The 21357-nt window shown below is 32.6% G+C and overlaps 1 protein-coding gene across 3 annotated transcripts in view; it reads right to left on the reverse strand.

Moving 5' to 3' along the window:
* Positions 1 to 15879, reverse strand: part of LOC127734665 (uncharacterized) — a 28268-nt gene extending 12389 nt beyond the window's left edge. For 2 of the 3 annotated variants that reach the window (XM_052244659.1, XM_052244657.1), the window contains exons 1-8: positions 15697 to 15879; positions 11429 to 11946; positions 10737 to 10803; positions 7111 to 7192; positions 3182 to 6251; positions 1606 to 1729; positions 1098 to 1181; positions 84 to 240 (exon numbers count right to left, since the gene is read on the reverse strand). In XM_052244659.1, the coding sequence (XP_052100619.1) occupies positions 84 to 240; positions 1098 to 1181; positions 1606 to 1729; positions 3182 to 6251; positions 7111 to 7192; positions 10737 to 10803; positions 11429 to 11719 (3875 nt within the window). In that variant the 5' untranslated portion in view covers positions 11720 to 11946; positions 15697 to 15879. The remainder of the gene's footprint in view (positions 1 to 83; positions 241 to 1097; positions 1182 to 1605; positions 1730 to 3181; positions 6252 to 7110; positions 7193 to 10736; positions 10804 to 11428; positions 11947 to 15696) is intronic. The other variant, XM_052244658.1, reaches the window with a different exon arrangement.
* Positions 15880 to 21357: the final 5478 nt, after the last annotated feature.

The following is a 21357-nucleotide window of genomic DNA, read 5'->3' on the forward strand; positions in this document are numbered from 1 at the left end:
GGCAAGTTGTTCATGTTGTTTAGGGTTTTTTCTTTGTATTTTTCTCTCAATATGCATTTAACAACTGCTAAGTAATTACTTACACATAATAACTATGCAGGAATGGGCAGAGATCACCTTTAAAACAATCTCCTTCCTCCCAGAATCTACAAGTAATGTTGGACAAATCATGGGAAAATTTACAGTCACTTCGTTTGCAGCTTCCTTCCATAAAAAATGTACATGGTTTTCTTCCTGAACCTGTCAAGATAAAATAACTCTCCTGTAGATAAATATGATGTACTTGTTACCAGTGAAACATGATGAAGTATGTTTAATAGCTATGCAAAAAAGTCTTACTTATTTTTTTTTCTAAATTAAATTTACAAAATAATTTTGATTTTAATTACTAATGAAATCCTTTTTTTTTACTTTGAGCAATGGGATTTTAAAAATCACATAAAACACAATAATCATGAATATACTTATAAAGTTAAAATACCATAAGTGATTGTCTTCATGATTGAGGCCTGAACAATCAAATGACCATGATAACCAGGGTTACCAAATTTTTTGCATAATTTCTGTTTTAAAAAGTAAGCTGAACTATGAAATTTCCTTGATGTTAGTCATGCTATAAAGCAATTCATTTTTGACTTCATTATCAATGTAAACAAAGAAGAGTGGTCTTCACTGTTTGTTTCAGGTACTGTAAACCAGGAAATGTTCGCACCACTTTTATTTCACGATTTACCAACTTAATCTTGATTCGTGCTGTTCTCAATTCACGATTTATAGGGGTCCTATACAAATTTTAATAAATTATTTTGAAATGCTCACTAGCATTTCAACTTTACTGCGAAAAAAAACTGCCACGAAAATTTCCCTGTTTACAGTAATGTTTTCATCTTTATAAAGTATTATTTTATTAAAGTTCAAATTATTTTCGCATGAAATCAGAAAAATCACGTCGATGTGTTTTAAATCTTTATTTCCAAAAATCTCTTATTTATCAGGTGATTTGCCCCTGAAACTCATTTTGCATTTTGTTTTCTGTTGTATGAAATTGTATGCTGGATAAACATTAAAGAAATTTAAAATATTTTAACAATTCATACGATATAAAGGTCCAAGTTCAGCCTCAGGCAATCCTGAAAAATCTGCACAGACCATAGATGCGTAATGCATACATCTGTGAAGTACTAAAAGAAATAGTTCAATAAATATACATTGTTTGTATATGAATCTCTCTTCAAAATCAAAAGTATCTGTAGAGATTTGATGGCTGATCTTTGATAATTAAATTTATTCACAATTTCTTTGGACGATATTAGAACTTGACATTTTGTTTAGACCATCTTTTGTTTAAGAATGTATGTTGCTCTCTAGGTATCACTATTACTTGTGTTATCTGGTTGCTGTCTCATCATTGTATATCACACATCTCATCTATTCATCCTTATTCACATTTTTTATCACTAACAATTATATTTTTTGCTGCAAAATTATAATAAAATTTTTTTTTTATTGTCTTCCAAAATGTAGTATCTGTAAGAACTAATTACAGTATTCCACCACATTAAAATCTTGAACTCTCAAATATTAGTTCCCTAGATTAATACTTACATTTGCCAAACTTAGAAGACTTTCCATTAGACTTTGGAGACTCTTTATCTAACCATTCTTTTTCAAGTTCACAGGAATAAACAGCAACTCTTGGCATAGGCATGTAACCCTTCACATAAATTGGCTGCAAAACAAAATTGTATGATTAATTATGAATCTTCTTTTTTTCTTCACTATGCATCTTGCATTTCTTTTTCTTCACTATGTATCTTGCATTTCTTTTTTTTCATTATGTATCTTGCATATTCTTTTTTTCTCACTATTAATCTTGTAGATCTTTTTTTTTATGATGCATCTTGCATATCTTTTTTTTCACTATGTATCTTAAGCTTACATATCTTTTTTTTTATGTTGTATCTTGCACATCTTTTTTTTCACTATGTATCTTGCATATTCCTTTTTTTACTATTAATCTTGTATATCTATTTTTTTTTATGTTGTATCTTGCATTTTTTTTTCACTATAAATCTTGTACATCTTTTTTACTTCACTATCCATCTTGCATTTCTTTTTCTTCACTACTTATCTTGCATTTCTTTTTTTCTCCACTATGTATCTTGCATTTCTTTTTTTCTTTACTATGTATCTTGCATTTCATTTTTCTTCACTATGCATCTTGCATTTCTTTTTCTTCACTATGTATCTTGCACATCTTTTTTTCTTCACTATGTATCTTGCATATCTTTCATATTCTTTTTTTTCACTATTAATCTTGTAGATCTTTTTTTTCACTATGTATCTTAAGCTTGCATATCTTTTTTTTTATGTTGTATCTTACATATCTTTTTTTTCACTATGTATCTGGCATATCTTTATTCCCTTTGTATCTTGCATATCTTTTTTTCATTTTGTATCTTGCACATCTTGTATCTTGCATATTCTTTTTTTTTACTATTAATCTTGTATATCTTTTTTTTTATGTTGTATCTTGCATCTTTTTTTTCACTATTAATCTTGTATATCTTTTTTTTTTTTATGCTGTATCTTGCATCTTTTTTTTCACTATTAATCTTGTATATCTTTTTTTTTTAAACATTGTATCCTGCATCTTTTTTTTATTATATATCTTGCATATCTTTGGAGGTCTATTATTAAAAGGAATAATAAATTCCATCAAAATCAAACACTGATGGGAATGTAAAACTAAGAAAATCTCCAACAAATATGGTAATGCTTCATGAATGAAATCTTAATTGAAGGTATCTGAGATTTTCAAAACCAAAACAATGTACTATCAAAGGCATTCAATTCAATTGTTTCTATCTGTGTATTTTTATAATCACATTCCCTTTCATTCATCATGTTCATAATGAATGTTGAGGAATGTTTGACAAAGCCTACTTTTAGAATCATAGTTTTTTTTTCCAAGTTTTTTGGTATAAATTCATGGTAATAGTTTTATATATAATAAATATACTGAAGCTTAATGTTTTGTTTTTGACAGAATTTTTTTCTTCTTCAGTAGACACAGTTTTTCTCATATCAGTCTGTTTTGTTCTCTGAAAACTGTGTCATATTCAGAAAATGAGATATAAATAGTCTAAGCTTCTGAATAATAGAAATAGATGAATCTTACCTCAGAAACAGAGTTATCTCGAGGACAGTTTTCTATATCTTGGAGAACTTTCTTTCCTTTTCCAATGACCAGATGTACTTTAGTAACATCATTATCTTTTGATGGTATTTCTCTACATTTCTCAGATTCAGAATAAACAGCATCAAACAAATAGCACGGTGGTGCATGGACAGCTGTAGTTTCCTGTGGTTTAAGATCATCACAGTCTTCTGTGAAGAAAGAAAACATATCTGGAAAATTGCTATCGTCAGTGCTGCTCCATACATTTTCTTGAATACTGCAGCCTATTTCTCCATCATGTTCAGATTCATTTACCCCCCAAAAATCTGGATTATCTTGTGGTGCCTCATCCTCATTTTTCTGCTGTGAAGGCCATTTCTCTACCCAAACATCAATATTACTTGTCAAATCTTCATTGTTCTGTTGTTGAGAATATTTTTCTCCCCATAAATCTTGGTTCTCAGTCAATTCTTCATTTTTCTGCGGCTGAGAACAGTTCTCTCCCCATAAATCTTGGTTCTCTGTCTGTTCTTCATTTTTCTGCAGACGAGACCATTTCTCTCCCCATAAATTTTGGTTCTCCATTGGTTCTTCTTTTTTCTGCGACTGAGAACATTTATCTCCCCATAAATCTTGGTTCTCCATCAGTTCTTCATTTTTCTGCAGCTGAGACCATTTCTCTCCCCATAAATCTTTGTTCTCCATAGGTTCTTCTTTTTTCTGTGGTTGAGACCAGTTCTCTCCCCATAAATCTTGGTTCTCCATGGGTTCTTCATTTTTCTGTGGATGAGACCATTTCTCTCCCCATAAATCTTGGTTATCTGCTGGAACCTTCTCTTCCTTTTTCTCTGGGTGATGCCATTCCATTGTTTTAGCTTTTCTGAGTCTATGACTTTCATTAACAGTAAGCCAGTTACTTTTTTCTTCTTGAACTTTTTCATCATCATTTGCCTCTTCATATCCAGAGTCAAAACATGTGTTACAAGCCACGTCCAATACATTTTGAGGAGTATTTTGTGCTGATGCTGTTAAACTGTCTACATAGCCATAAACATCAAAGTCTTGAATGAATTCTATGTCCTCTTCCTCTTCCTCTTTTACTACTTCAGGTGGCCTCCCTTTGTCTTCACAAGACATTTTCTCATTGTTTTCTGGTTGGTCATCAAAACTTGAACCTGTCTGTATGTTTTTGTCATGTTGTTTACAAACTTTGAACATCGGAATAAATGAATCTTCATCTCCAGAGTCAGTAACTTCTTGAAACTTCTGATATGGAGTTGTAGAGGAAGAATAACCACCAAACAGATCTCTCAGGTGTAAATCTGATAAATCCTCTTCCACCTTGGCCGAAATTGGACGAAAATGGGTCTTAGGTGACAAATATAAGTTCTCATTTTTTTCTTCATTTTGAACTTTAGGCACATTGTCTTCAAAATCAATCAAAGTAGAGTAGTTAAAGTAACAAATATTAGAGTCACTCTGCACATGAGTCATTTTTCTCGGAATAACATCTTTAAAAGCAGAGTTATTTGATGGAATCAACTCGAAACTTTTGGATAATTTATCTGTAGAAGCTAGCTGATTATCTCTCAAAGATTTCAACAAATGTACATCTGTTAAAGAAATACTGCGATCATATGTTCGCGGAAAATTCTGTTGATCATCATCCTTATGTTCATGGGTCGATTCATCAAGGTCATCAAGTTCAAAAGTTATCTTGGGAATTAAAGTATTGATGTTGTCCCCTTCTAACAGATCAAATGACTCCAGGCCTTCATTTATTAAGTTGATATTGAATACTCCACTATTTCTATTGCCTTTGTCTGGTAACTGGTTCAATCCTGATTTAAAATCATCAAAAGTAGAGTTAAATCCATCCAGGAACATGCCATTTTCTCTCTGCTGTTTATTCCATATGTTTATATCCCAAAGTTGAGAATAGTTCTCATTTTCTTGTCCCGCTGTTTCATCACATCCGTAACAATCCATTTCTGTTTTATTGGCAGAAAACATCCATGAAGGCAAAGAAACTTCATCAGCATTACCTATCTGGTTTTCCAAACTTTGAAAAACTGGACAATCATATAAGTTCTGATGTTCCATCTGTGATATATTTTCATCTTTCCAATTCCTTCCAGGCTGACAGATTAATTTGTTCTCACTTTGATTTACAAGTGTTGACCACAGATCTTCATGCTGATTTAAACCAATAACAGGAAAATCTCCTTGGTTGTCATATGGAGATGTATTTGGCTGCAAGATTTCCCCGTCCAAGAGTAATAATCCACCAATATCTTTATGCATATCATATGGACCTTCTGCCTGAACTTCTTGCACATCTTCTTTCTTTGAAAAATCTTCATCAACATTCTGAAGGACACTTTCTGCCACAGTTTGTAACTCTTGGTTTTTCATCAAGTCCTGCAATCCAAACTGATCGTCCTGTGGTACCTGTTCCTTTTCATCCTCGATTGATACTTTATCTGGATCTATAAATACATCATTGTTATGGAAGAATGGACAGCTGTGTCTTTCATATAACCTTTGACCCGATTCAACTGGTGTTATCAACTCGGCAAACTGCTTAGTGTACCAAAAGGCATTTTCCTGAAGTTCTGGACTGATAAATCCATCAATATCAAATCTTTCTTTGAATTTCTTATCATGTCCATGGAGGAGCATTTCTTTGAGGATATTTTCTACTTGTTGACAAAGCTTCTTTTCTTCATTTGTTTGTTTATCTAAAATATTGACTGGAACAAATTCTGATTGAGGCCAGCTCATAAATCTTGCATGGAAATTTTCATTTGGTTTATATTTTGGCTTTGGAATAGGTTTTTCTGGGGTTTGCTTTTTTAAATTAGCAGAATTTGGTGACGACTTCTTCCTTTGTTTTCGTTCATACTTTTGTTTGGGTGCCTTCTTATATTTGTTCATTTTAGCAAGTTGTTTATCCGGTGGTTCTTTTGTCCATGGGTTATCTTTCCAAATACTGGACATATGTAGACAGTTTTCAAAAGTTGGTGACTTTTCATTTTGTCCAGTAAGGGCAGGAAATGCTGCATAATATCTGAAAATATACAACAATGTATTATTACAATGATATGATTATAGATCTATTTCAAAAATATCTAACTGATTGTATCTCTTAATTTATATATATGCTATATTTGTACATATATCATTTTTTTCAATATTCAGATGCAATTCAACAAGTTCTAAATGCATATAATATTTCATAAAAATCCCTAATATCAACCAATTTTGTAGACTTTACCTTAAACCAGGGTTAGTAAAGTATTACTCAGGCTGAAAAAAAACCTTGTTGATAAATCCAGGTCTTCCCATGCTGGGCTATACCTTTAGAAATGGGTAAAATAGGACAATATGACTTTTTGTAGCATTTGATTGGTCATTGCCATTGAAACATCAATGGTGACCTATAACATTAACAATTATTTTTTACTGCATTTTGCATATTGGGCTTTTTATCAATTGTCCTTGCCAGCAAACCACATTCATTGTTATTTTGTCATCTAAAATCCATACAAGATGTTCTCTAAAAGTGTGAGATTTCTCAATTTTTAAGACCTCATGGTCTGTCTGATGTCTATACATTGTTTGTTTTTTAAACTGGTAAGATATGAGGTTCATGTTATCTTTTTCTATTTTATGCCCCCGCTGTAGCGGAGGGGACATTTCTGTCCATCCGTCTCCGTACGTCCTGAAATTGGTTTCCGTTCTCTCACCAAAATGTTATGAAACTTAAACACAATGCTTATTACCACAACACTAAGATCAATTTCGAATTTGGGTGGCGTCATTTTTACCATTCTGGAGTTATGTCCCTTTATAGCGTTACATGTATATGCAAGCTGGGGCATCATCAGTGTCCCATGGACACATTCTCCAATTATTTGGTATATTACCTTTCAGCAGGATCTTCCAATTCAGAAGAACTTCCATCACTTAGGGAAGGGGTGCTGTCTCCTTGGTCTGTGTCATCAGAACCTGTAATATATCAGATTGACCATGGATTTACACAACAATATCTTAGACATCTCAATCAGGTTATATATATATATTGATGCATTGTAACTTCAATCAAGTACAAACACTTTACATGTCTTTTCTATTCTGCAACAATGGAAATAGATATAATAACAATGGAACCTGTAACATTTCTGCATATTTTATTTCAAATTTTGCAATTACTTGTCCAAAATTCTTACCTGGTTATTTAATGATCATCTTTTTAATGGAAGATACACAATTATTCCTTTCATAGACTGTTTAAACTAATTCATTACGACAACATAAAAAAATAAGGAGATGTGGTATGACTGCCAAAGAAACAACTATTCACCAAAGACCAAGCCTTGAAGGATATAAACAACTATATCCACCAAAGACCAAGGATATAAACAACTATATCCACAAAAAACCAAGGATATAAACAATTATCCACCAAAGACCAAGGATATAAACAATTATCCACCAAAGACCAAGGATATAAACAACTATCCATCAAAGACCAAGGATATAAACAATTATCCACCAAAGACCAAGGATATAAACAACTAAAAGACCAAGGATATAAACAACTATCCACCAAAGACAAAGGATATAAACAACGTAAAGACAAAGGATATAAACAACTATCCACCAAAGACCAATGATATAAACAACTATCCATCAAAGACCAAGGATATAAACAACTAAAAGACCTAGGATATAAACAACTATCCACCAAAGACCAAGGATATAAACAACTATCCACTAAAGACCAAGGATATAAACAACTATCCATCAAAGACCAAGGATATAAACAACTTAAAGACCAAGGATATAAACAACTAAAAGACCAAGGATATAAACAACTATCCACCAAAGACCAAGGATATAAACAACTATCCATCAAAGACCAAGGATATAAACAACTTAAAGACCAAGGATATAAACAACTAAAAGACCAAGGATATAAACAACTATCCATCAAAGACCAAGGATATAAACAACTTAAAGACCAAGGATATAAACAACTAAAAGACCAAGGATATAAACAATTATCCACCAAAGACCAAGGATATAAACGACTATCCATCAAAGACCAAGGATAAAAACAACTAAAAGACCAAGGATATAAACAACTACAGGCCACTGTAACATTTGCATTTTTATCTAAATTCATTTTATTGGCATCTAAGTACAAAATAAATGTGTGTATGACAAAATCCTGTGAATGGAGGTAAGGGTTAATTTTGGCCTAAAATTTGAAATACATCTGATAAAAGATTTTTGACATTTTTCAAACAGTTAAGTGTCTACTTCAGTCGATTTGATTAGTTTATGTATAAGATTTGAAAGGATTTGGTCATTAAGATGCTAAAATTCTAGCTTAAATATGAAAAATCTATCAAATATCCCATAAAATGTCACTTTTCAGATAGTTTTTGTCTAAAATGTAAGTGGCCGAATTCCTGTTCAGTCTCAACCTTTACAAATGTTATGTATTATCATCATATACAACATATATTTAAATATTAAGAGGGAAACAAATGTGCGGCCACTTCCATTTTAGACAAAAAACGTCTGAAAATTGAGCACAAATGTGTGGCCACTTCCATTTTAGACAAAAACCGTCTGAAAATTGAGCACAAATGCTAAAATTGTGAAGATTTCAGTAATTTTGCATGAATTAATGATGCTAGTACCTGATGCATATGCATTGTATTGTCAAAAACAGCCCATATTTATGTAACAAAGTATTCTACTTTCCAATAAATAACCAAAAGGTTACATTTTAATAAATTTGTAAAAATGCTATATTTTGGAGCCAAAATGGGTCTTTACCGGGCCTACTCCTTTGTGGAAAATGAAATGATTTAAAAAATAAAAAATATTTCCCAGAATTTATAATGCATTTAATGTGTTATATAAATGTACAGCAAAGTGTTAGATAAACTGTTAACACAGAGATATGGCTCACCTTTTTGTTATTTCGATAGTAAAATGCAAATGTTGAAATTAAAAAAGCAATAGTTTCAAAGTCAATGAACCATGACTGAAGGTACAGGGCCAAACAATCTAATGGATATGAGATGTGCTAATACAACTACATACCACATATCTTTGACCTAATCACAAACTAATACATGTAAACTAATGAAAAGTTTCAAAGTCAATAGACCATGACTGAGGGGGCGGAGTCAAATAATCTCCATGAAAATGAGATTTGCCAAACTAATACAATTCCCAATAATTCCCCAGTACTGTTAAAATTAATTGTGGAGAAGAAGGCTAAATATTTGCGTAACCTAATTTGTGAATAAGGAATGCTGAATTGTTGAAAAGTGAAACAAGAAGCGACATGCAAGAGTATTAAAGACAATTGATGTTTATCAGACAATAACTTGCAGTTATTCTTATATTCTATTATAAGCCATGGTGGCCATAGCATGATAGGCATGTTGTTGATTAACAGGAACAAAATATACAAATTTCATACTTGATACCTATGGATAATTTTGCCCTAGTTTGGGTAAAAATGGCCAAGTGGCATTAGCTTACATTGCACCAGGGGTTTCGGCTTTCCGTTGGCGGTCTCCATTTTTGCAATTTGCGAAAAAATATAATTGTGACGATTACAAAATCAATAATGAAGAAAGATAATGGTTTGACTAGGTCCATCTTTTAATTTTGTTTCAGGTTTCTCAGACTTTTTTGATGATCAGGCAATACTCTGATTTCACCTTGAACTCGTCACACATATCAATTTTGTCAGAAAATCAGTTATCAGCTGATTGCATTTGATAGCAATCTGCAACAACGAACTAATCAATTTAAGCGTAATTTACTTCTCTACTTTTACTTTTTACGATGGTTTATTTGGAAAAGAAAACTATTGTTTTCATGAAAGGGTTCATAAGTAAGAAAAAATCTCTGACTTTATTCTTTGTCCTTTAACTATACAGGAAGTATAAAATAAAATGATTAAAGATGAACCATGTGTTCCCAGAAGTCAAATTTTACAGTACATGTATCTATAAAAAAAGTTCAAGAATTTTTTGTTTTAATTTAGAGTTCATTTATTACAATGTAGGATATGAAATAGATATGTAGAATTATAATAAATGAGACAGCAGTGCTGCAAACTGATTTATTTTTGCTATCAAAAAAGAAAACAAGTTCTAAACAAAAACATGTTTATGTGAGTTGGCAAAAAATGTATTGCCGAAAGAGGTGACGAAAAAAGAAATTGACCCAGGGGAAACCCTGCATAGCACACAGGATCAGGAGTGCAAAAAATAAACATTAAGGGTCATTTGTCCATGTATTTGTACAAATATGCATATATGTTTGTTCTTTTAAACAGCACTGACTCTTTTCACAAAAAATCTTACGATTAAAATTGATTGAAAGTCATACTGAAATGTTCATAACTTACTAGTATTTTTACTTGAAAATTTTTTTTGTGAAAAGAGCTACGGAAAATTAAAAACAAACAGGAAGAATACATGTTAAATATTAATCTTGAAATTATCTTATTTCTTACCTGATGACTGACTTAGTTCTTTCAATTTAGTGCAAAGCTCTTCTACAAGTTTTTCAATGCCACAATTCTACAATGATAGAACACATAGTTTTGGATATCATACATCTACATTTTCTTTACATTTAATTCAATGATTCTAAATATTTTATTATTTCATAGTAATTCATGAGATTGTTGTCTCATGTGATTCTCCACATACCTTTTCTTTGCTTTACTTTCAATGTTTGACCCAGCCCCCCCTCCCCCCCCCCCCCCCCCCCCCCCCGCAAAAAAAAATCATCTTATTACAATTAACAATCAGAATAAATGTAAACAAATGAAGAATGTGTCCATGGGACACAGATACCCTCGCTTGTAAATATACTACAAATTCTGCATTTTTTCAATTTAAAAAGGGACGCAACTCAAGATCGACAAAAGTGACGCTACCCAAATTTGACCTTGATCTGTGTTTGGGGTAATAAGCATTGTGAATAAGTTTTAAAACATGTGGTTGAGGCAAACTAAAGTTGGAGAACGCAAACTAATTTTGTTAAGGGTAAAAACCTTTTTATTTCACATTTATTCATAATAATCATTCTGATAAATTTAAGACTAAAGTGATAAAAGAGATAGATTACCATTTGACATAAAAGTAAAATTCATTGCCTTCAAAAAACTACATATATATTGCAAACCATCTCAAATATTACCTCGTCTGAGACAGCCTGAAGACATTCAATGGCAGCCTTTTTTTTCTTTTCTTCTTGGCTGCGAGAACATCTTCTTCTTTTCACTTTGCTTTTGACATCAAGTCTTGGATTGAAGAAAAGTTCCAAATACTCCATGCATTCTTCGTCGTGATCTTCAAGAAGCAGGTGAATTATGTATCGTGAGTAAATAACAGAGTCAATACCTCTTATCTCCAGTTCATTCCCGAGCCAACTTTGTACTGATGACGGCAAAGCCGTTTCCATTGACAACTTATGCTCTGGATACTTCATGAGATAAAAAGCTTGACTTTGTTTCTCCTTCAACAAACAAGTGGCATGTCTATTTTATCAATTTATAAAATTTGTGGATATGATGACACAGATTCCAAGAAAACTCCATCTCCTTTTATTTTACTCTGCCGACATTTTACCAGCAGGTATATATATTTAAACCCTTTCAAAATCAGTTAACAGCAAACTTCTTGATTCCACTGGAATTATAGGCATTCCCGCCATTTCTGTAAATATAAAGCCATATATGAATAAATAATGCTACATTTGTAAATCAGGGTTGAATATTACTCATTGTTGGTGGTATTTCCCACTGGCAAAAATCCAAAATTTGGCAAAATGGAAAACACTAGGAGTGTTTTCCCTAAAGGGTTTATGCATGGTTGGTACCCGTCCAGTAAAATTCCTAATATCAGTACATACAAGTTCATGTCTGTCTAAATATATCTAGGGAAAAGTCAATTCAAATGATACTTATATTTCAGCAATGAATACATTTAAGGTCATGCTTTTCTCAAGACTGTACTGATTGATATTTTCGTCTGAGAAAACATGATTTATTTTATAAGTTGTAATTGGCTTTAAACTAGCAACAATGTATCAGTTACTGTAAGTACTCTTAGATCAATACATTGGGTCCTTTGTCTACATGTTTGTTGTTGTTTGTGCCAATCTTATGAGTCAAGTCCTTTGCTGATTTTTAGTTTGGCTATATGCTCTGCTGTTATACATGCATGATGTACATTACAGTACAACTGTACTAGGTTAAGGGGAGGGTTGAGCACCCGAAACATGTTTACCATAACCCCACAACTTTCTATATTTGCCTGTACCAAGTGGTCAAGAGCCTGTAATTCAGGGGTTATGTTGGTTACAGTCTGTCAGATCTATTTTATTTTTAATGAGCCGTTTATTTTTTTGTTTGAATTGTTTTACATAACTATCTGATTGAAACACAGATCCTGTAATCAGGTTTTGCTCACAAGGATCTGACAACACTCTGTTCTACCTTCTTTTTTAAAAGACATTTTGGGATTCTCTGGTTTTGAAGTTATGATCCACACCTTCAAAAATTTTAAGGTTGAAATTTCATTGGATGATGTCGAGACTTCCAGAACAGAAAGTAGAACTGAGTGCTGTTAGATCCTTGTATAAATAAAAGAATGCAAGTGCTGTTTATCTTAATTTAAAATCAGTGCAACATGTATATTGATACGTAATCAGTTAAAAATTGTCTCTCAATTATCAATAGTTCACATAAGAAAAATTCCATAACTTTAAATTGTTAGTTGCTTTGTATAAACTCATCAAAATGCAATAAAAACCTATATATATGTGTAGTTCCTATTTCATTGTCTTTTTAACACTAATAGCAGTGATATTGTTGTCTTTTTTCAAAACTACCTCTACCCTTTTTTGGGGGGGGGAAAATGCATAATTTTTTTGGAAATTGGGAAGTTTTGAATAAGAATTAATTGTACTAAAACTTGAATTCGAAGACAAGATTGAATTTAATATAATTGATAAGACAAGTCATAACAGTTCATTATTTTAATTTTCAAAGGTCCATTTTTCTGTCCTTTAATCCCTTGAACACATTTACAAGCTGTTTGACCTCTGATTCGATTTCAGATGACTGATCATTTACTATAATAATTTTTTTTTTTTTAACACATCTCAGATTTTTTACTGACTTTTGCTGTCTTTTTTGCTCAGTTTTTTCACATAATATTTTGAATTGTGAGACATTTTCAACCGGACAGGAACTTTTTGGGGAGGGGAAAGAAAATAAAAGTACTTACTACATTGAAAACCATGTGTTACAAACACCGCGATGTTTCTAATCAGAAACTTGGATCTCAAAAGCGCTTTCATAATATCAAAATAATAACAAGAAAACGAAATTTATGTACATTACAACCAATGCCATCACCGTTTGGAAAAAATGTACAACTTAAAGGGAGGAATTTTATGCCATTTTTTTTTAGTAATTTGGAATTTTCTCTAGGGGAAATAGTCAAATTTCGGAGGTAATTTGAGGCAAACAATATCACTGTTTACAATATATGTTATTTGTATATCTAGATACAGGAGATGTATCTTTAAAATAAATAATAAATCCCATTTTATTTAAGTCATTCACAGAAATTTTTAGACAAATGCATTTTTCAATGTTTGTGATAAACTAATATTATAATAATTCAATAAAAATTACTATGCCTGCACTCTATGAAATTTCCTCAATCCAATCATACAATAAAATGCTCCGCTGGGCGCAGCTTGATACGACCGCAGAGGTCGAACCCTGAACAGTTGGGGCAAGTATGTACACAACATTCAAGCTTGATACAACACTGAATTTGGATTGTGATTAAATATTTGACACAGCATAGGTTTCGGACACAGAATGAATGTGGTCTAAGAACTTAATTTTTTTTAATTTACCTATTGAAATCATATCATTATTATTTGCTTTTATATATGAATCAGAAATAACCAATTTAAAATGGAAAATTTAAAAGAAAAAAAAAGGGAAAAAAAAAAATCCCCCCCCCCAATTTTTTGAACCCCGTATGATTCATCACCCCTAAATCTCAAACTCAATCCCAGCCTTCCCTTTGTGGTATGGTATCTTGCAGTACAATTTCAGAGAGATCCATACACTTGAACACAAGTTATTGTCTGGAAACTAGAAAAATGCTTGTTTTTTGGCCCCAAATTCCTAAACGTTAAGGGCAATTACCCCCAAACTCAAACCCAGCTTTCCCTTTGTAATATGGAACCTTGTAGTACAATTTCATAAAGATCCATACACTTACACACAAGTTATTGTCATGAAACTAGAAAAATGCTTGTTTTTTGCCCCGTTTTTGGCCCCTAATTCCTAAAATTTTGAGGCAATTACCCCCAAAATCAATCCCAGCATTCCCTTAGTGATATGGAACCTTGTGGTACAATGTCAGAGAGATCCATACACTAACACACAAGTTATGTCTGGAAGTTACAAATATGCTTATTTTTGGCCCCTTTTTCCTTAACTGTTGGTACAATAACCCCCAAAATCAATCCTCACCTTCCTTTTGTGGTATTGAACCTTATGGTAAAAATTCATAGAGATCCATTCACTTAAACTAAAGTTAGAGTGCGAAAACCAATGTGTCTTTGGACGACGACGCCAACGTCATACCAATATACGACCACAAAATTTTTTTGCGTTCGTATAAAAATCAGTAAAGATAAATTATCAGGAAAAAAGAAGATGCTAATATAATAAATCTTCTAAAAGCAAAATACTTTGCTAAGAATAGGAAAAATTCTCCAACTTTGGGCACCAGAATAAGAAATAATTGACTTGATAAAACAATTAATATGTAGACAGTAGTGCATGTCGTTTGAACAATAAATGCAAATTAAAATAAACAGCTTTGCGAGCGCAGCTGGATATGACCTCAGAAAAAAATTAAAATAGCCTTGCAAGACGTCATAATTTTTTGGACTAGGGCATGCTATGCCTTAAAACTTTTCCAGATGCACAGGTTTGTCTGTGCTCAGTAAATTTTGAGGTGAAAACGCAGCCATTTTAGCCAAAGGGTCCACATGAACCCTCAACTGTGAATTTCATTCGTTGAATATCTGGAATGTGCAAAAAATATTTGCAACTAAACATTTGGCAAATAAAAACCAACTAATTCATCAGATTGGCCAATATAAATTCAAATAGTAATGCATTCTGTTAGAATGTAATATTGGACATAGGAAATGTATACGCCATTTGCGGTTTGTGGATGCTCAAGAAATTTTTTGGACTTTGAAGTAGCAGATCCCGACTTGGAGGAGTTAATATGCCTCTTTTGACTTTGAGTGAACTAACACAGGAGTTTAAAAAGAAATTTGAGGTCATACAAGTGCCAAGGCCATCATTTGAGTCTACTAGTACATGCATCTCTTCCTCAATGTCGCACTAAGTGCGTAAATACCTATTGCATTTTCATGTGAATCATCCTTTTTAAAAAGCGGTGGGGTTTCCCATTGTGTTATCCGTGTCTGTAATGATTATGGCATTGATCAAATGGTAATCAATCAGACATTCTGAATGACACCAAAGTTAATCGTAACACCAAAACATTAGAATCGTCGAAATTCTATATCTTGATCATACCCGGAAGTGACGTATAGAGCAAATAGTTCTTAATATATTGTGATTTTAGTCATTTATTTAACTCTAAATTGAAACAAAATCAATTCCAAATCAATAACTAATATTGATGAATTTTAATTTTGCTCAAAAGTAATATACTGCATTCCGTATGAATAATGTGCATGAATATTGTATTTTAAGTAATACGGTTGTGAGGTTTCCAGGAACTACATCCAGTGTCTGCGCAGACATGTCAAATTCCATAGGGAAATGACATTTTGGCGGCAAGTTTGAATAGATACTTTCACGGAGACTGCCCCTCTTTTCCGTCGGCTTGGCTTGAAAATATTATGATCACATCTGAGACTACTAACTATCTCCGTACTCAAAATTTCTAAACAAATTAAACCTGGTGAAAATAAGCGAGGGTCTGGATGGGGTTTAACCGAGACTCTGTCTCTGGCGGGTTTACAGAGGGTCTGGATAAGGGACTTATCATTTTTTACCTGGGAGGGGGGGCTGGTCATTTTGAAATCATACATACAAAATTTCTTGACCCCCCCCCCATAATATTTCACTATTTTTATTTGATCCCCCCTGTAAAAACATTTTAAAAATGTGATCCCCCCTCTATTAAACATGCCAAAATTTTAACATGCAAATCACTTATGAGGGTATGAATGCCATTTACGTCAGGCATCAAATGGTCTTTTTTGGCTACCGTTAGCGTCAAATTTGTTAAAATTTTACCGTGATTCGTCAAAGCATACCTGCCAACCTCTGAAACCTTCAAAGAGGGAGATCTCCCTCTCAACTATGACAGCTGAGGGGGAGATTTTGCGCGAACGACATTTTCAAGTGAAATATATGACTTTTTTTTATAAATCTACGAAACGCATATAAGAGTTAATAAATATACTTTGTTTCTTTAAATATGGTTATATCCTACAGAAGGTGTGTTGCTTGTTTCTTTCCTATTTCATCAACTTTGACTTTTGAATCCCTTCCGGACAACATTCACTCCAGATACTTCAGTTATAAGTGAGCAATCATGTTATCACAGGTGCATTTTGTGTGTGCACTTATCTATTTCACTAAATTTTGTTCAATACATATCTTATAAATTTCAATATAAACATTGAATAGAAGTATAGATCTTTTACGTGATTTTTAAAATATAATTATTTTTTTTGTCTTAAGGCATACAAAATCTTTTAATTGCCATCCTTTTATGATTCTTTGTTTAATTTGTATTTAGTTTATATTGTTTTATCAATTCACATTATTTTAAGTTAGAATATAGCAAAGTACTCTCGACCAATGAAATTGTAGAATTGGATGCCTCTTAATTGTGAAGAATGAATGTAAATCATGTTCTTAGTAAGGGATTATCCTATTAGTTGGGTCTATTTACAGTTCAAAACAAAGAGTTTCTATAAATGAGTTACAACTGCCCCGAAGCACATTTATCAGATTGAAAGGATTTATCACACAGTGATTGAAACTGACTAAAAGTTAAATTGTGAAACAAACAAAAATCTCAAAATAAGTTGAAGTTTACTGGTGCAGTAAAATTTGTACCGTGAATTTTATTATGAAAATATTAATAACTTCAAATTACTATAGAATTAAACAATACCAAAGCAATGCAAAATAAAAGAAAAAAATTCTTTCAGATAAAAAATAACCTAAATCTTATTAGCTGTGAAATAAAATTTAGTTGTAACTCAAATGTATTAATTGATTTAAACTGTAAATAAAAAAGGATAATTCCTCACTAAAATATTACATGATTTACATTCATACTCACAATCAGGAAACATACAATTCCTACCTTTTCTTTCTACTGTTGTGTCACCTAATATCTATAACGCATTTTTTTAAAAATATTTCCCAAATGATAAGAAAGTCCTCACATCACTAAAACTTATCCATAAATGACATTCCAAAAAAGGAAGTCATGCATCAATTATAAACATTGCACTTACAATGAAACTAATTCTTGAATAGATCATTTAAGCCTTGAGCACTTTACAATATTCTAAGTTTGTAAGAGAATGATAATCCCTTACTTCATGATAAGTACTCGCTAACGCTCGTACTTATTCATGAAGAAAGGGATTATCATTCTCTTACATATACAAGTTAAGGGTAACTTAAAACAGGATTAAACAGAGAAAGTAACCCGAAATTTCTATTAAGTGTTTTGCTTGAAGCAAAAGTCGTTAATGATCGTTAATTAGTACTATGTTTGACACCCAAGCTGTCAAGTGAAGCCATTTAATTTCACATGGTCAATGATTTACAGGTAAAAACAACCCTCATCAGTGAGACAAAAACGTAATTAATATTGACTTGTCATTCAAGGTTAAAATATCCCAAAGTGGGAGATTCTATACTCCCGCGCGGGAGGGTACCGGCTAGCAGGAGATTTCCAGAATTTCGCCATTTGAGCGGGAGTCTCCCGCTCAAAACGGGAGGGTTGGCAGGTATGCGTCAAAGTATCCTTATCGTGATTCGTCAGAGGTCTCAAATAATTATCGTTATCGTTATTTTTGGAAAAAAATGATTAACGTGATTCGTCAAAATCAATTGATTTTTTTTATCGTCTAAAAGAAACTGTACATTTTATCGTCATGCACCAAAAATTACCGTTAACGTCATTTGGCAAGAATTTTTACCGTTATTCGTCATCAAGGTACCCCCATTACGACCCTCACTTATCGTGGTATTTCAAGGAAATATTGAAAATGAAATCATGCTTCTCAGTGGATTGAGTCCCAAAACTTATTTGAGGGAAAATTGCCTTGAAATAGGACTCTTCCATAAGGCCTCTTCCATGAATATTAGTAGGTAGAGCAAGCCAGTGCTTTGAGTAGCTTTTTCTGACTTTTTTTTCTACTTTCCTATATTGGGCTATTAAAGAAAACTTGATTCTGAGTAACTCTGTAAAAAATAGATACATTGGCAATAATGCTTGTTAATTTAGTGATCGACGTGAGTGAAATATAACAACTGAATTATTCGGATTATGAAGCACCTATGCATTTTATATAGGACAAAATGACACAAAATGGCAGCTTCTTACATAACCAAAGTCTTGTGATGTCTTACTTAATTGTATATGAATGGTGTTAAAAATATATTTCGATTTGACTGTTGTAATGTTCTTCTTGACATTTTGTCTCTTGAAGTATGTGAACTACTTATTTCCAAGTGCAATATTGATCCCCCCACTTTGAATTTATAAAAAAATTTGAACCCCCCTTGTCCACTTACAGAAAAAAACTTGATCCCCCCTGCATTTTGACCAGCCCCCCCCCCTTCCCAGATAAAAAATGATAAGTCCCTAAAGGGTCCTTCATTTCTATATTCTCTAATATTTAGATCAGATTTCCTTAATTTTTATAAGTTTTGCCCATTATTCTCTACTATTTATATTTTAGAATAGCCTGGGACTATTATACTATTATACGTTTATAGTATAGTCCCAGGAATAGCATCCCATTATTCTCTACTATTTATATTTTAGAATAGCCTGGGACTATTATACTATTATACGTTTATAGTATAGTCCCAGGAATAGCATCCCATTATTCTCTATACCGTGACTATTTTTGTGTTTATTTTTTCTCTATTCTGTGTTTTTTGCTCTTTATTCTGTACTTTTTGTCTATATTTATTCTCTATTCTGTAAACCAATGATCGAGACCTTCTTTTCAGAATGGAGAATAATTGGCAAAAAAAAGTGGGGGAATTGTATGAAATTTACTAAAGCCGAATGAAGAAATGAACAACCTCCCCCCCCCTCACCAACCATCATATATAACTTTGCCTAAGCACGTGTGCCTACGCCAGGAAGAATTAGGATTAACATGAATATCCTGTCCAACAAAATGCGGGACAATGCAGAAAATCGTTTTATACTACAAGAATGAAAATAAATTTAGCCGTACTAGCAAAATAACTTAATGAATAACTACGGCAAATGAATAATCCAACCAGAACAATTCAGTGGCCGTCAACAATAGTACAACGATTAGTATGTTAAACATGCATAATAAACTAGAAGATAATACCAGCTCAAATACGGAATATATATGAACGGCAGAGGCGGATTATGGGATGCCAAGGAGCCCGGGTCCCCCCTTATTGAGCTTTGAGTACATGTATGATTAATGCATAGACCTTTTACATGTTCTGCTCTTAGCTAGTTTGGCGCCCCCTTTTCAAATTCGTGGATCCGAGCATCTATTGAGTAAATAATATAGCCATAAACCATACTATTCAGTCACGGTTAGTTGGCAATGCACCAGAAGCAGCATCATCGGCATACATGTATCCATTATGTTATGAAATAAACTTTGCGAGTTAACTACTGAGGGTATGTATGGGCAGAGACATAGTGACGTGTAAAGGAGAATTGTATTGTAAGTTATCCACTGATGGTATAGGTTTGGACAAATACTCTATATAGACTGTGTATAGGAGTACTATATTGTAAATTGACCATCGAGGGTAGGTATGGACATATACTATAGATAGATAGTGTATATACTGTATTTTACGTCAAACACCTAGCGTAGGTATGGACAGATACTCTATATAGACTGTATATAAGAGTACTGTATTGTACGCTAAACACTGAAAGCAGGTATTGACAGATACTCTATATAAAATGTGCATTGGATTCATGTAATGTACATTAACCACTGATGGTAAGTATGGACGTATACTATAATATTTACCTCATTAAAAGACATTAATTGCATAATATTAGCACTCAGTTTGCTTTATAATCTCTGGGTGCATTAATTTTATCTTTCATACCTTTATATTTTGTTTCCTGGCTGCCTTTTTATTACATTGCCCCTTCAGTTTTGATTAGTTGACCCTTTTTTTTATTCGAGTGTCACTGATGAGTCTTTTGTAAACGCACGTCTGTCGTACAAAATTTTAATCCTGGTAACTATGATGAGTTTATATACTCATTATTGAAGCTGTCTGTGACGACCATACAAAATTTATTTGTCAATCTCTTATAAAATCAGAGGTCTATATTTTAATTAGATTGTTTATTTGTAAATGTAAGTCGTGTGGCAATATGGGCAATCAGGACAGTGTTAGTTCACAGTGGACAATTAAATGTGAACTTCGCCGTGTTTATGTATCTTAATTCCGGACATAGATGATGATGAACGCCCCTCGATAAATTAAATGTATATTCAGGACGAGAACATGTTAATAATGTGTCATAGATCAAACTTGTTCGTTCAGTGTATGTTTACCTGTTTTTGTTTATATGTCTTTTTGATCGAGTTAAGCCATTTCAATTGATATTTTATAGTGTGTCTTTTTATGTTGTAATGTTACACTACTGTTTCATGTTAGGGTGAAGGTTGGCGCCTGTTAAAACGTTTAAACCCAATTTTTTTAACACTTAACTGAGCCTTGTCAATTGCTTAACTAAATCATGTCAATTTTCCTTATACGTGATTTA

Source organism: Mytilus californianus, unplaced genomic scaffold (assembly GCF_021869535.1).
Source record: "Mytilus californianus isolate M0D057914Y unplaced genomic scaffold, xbMytCali1.0.p SCAF_3, whole genome shotgun sequence".
In the NCBI taxonomy this organism is placed as follows: Eukaryota; Metazoa; Mollusca; class Bivalvia; order Mytilida; family Mytilidae; genus Mytilus; species Mytilus californianus.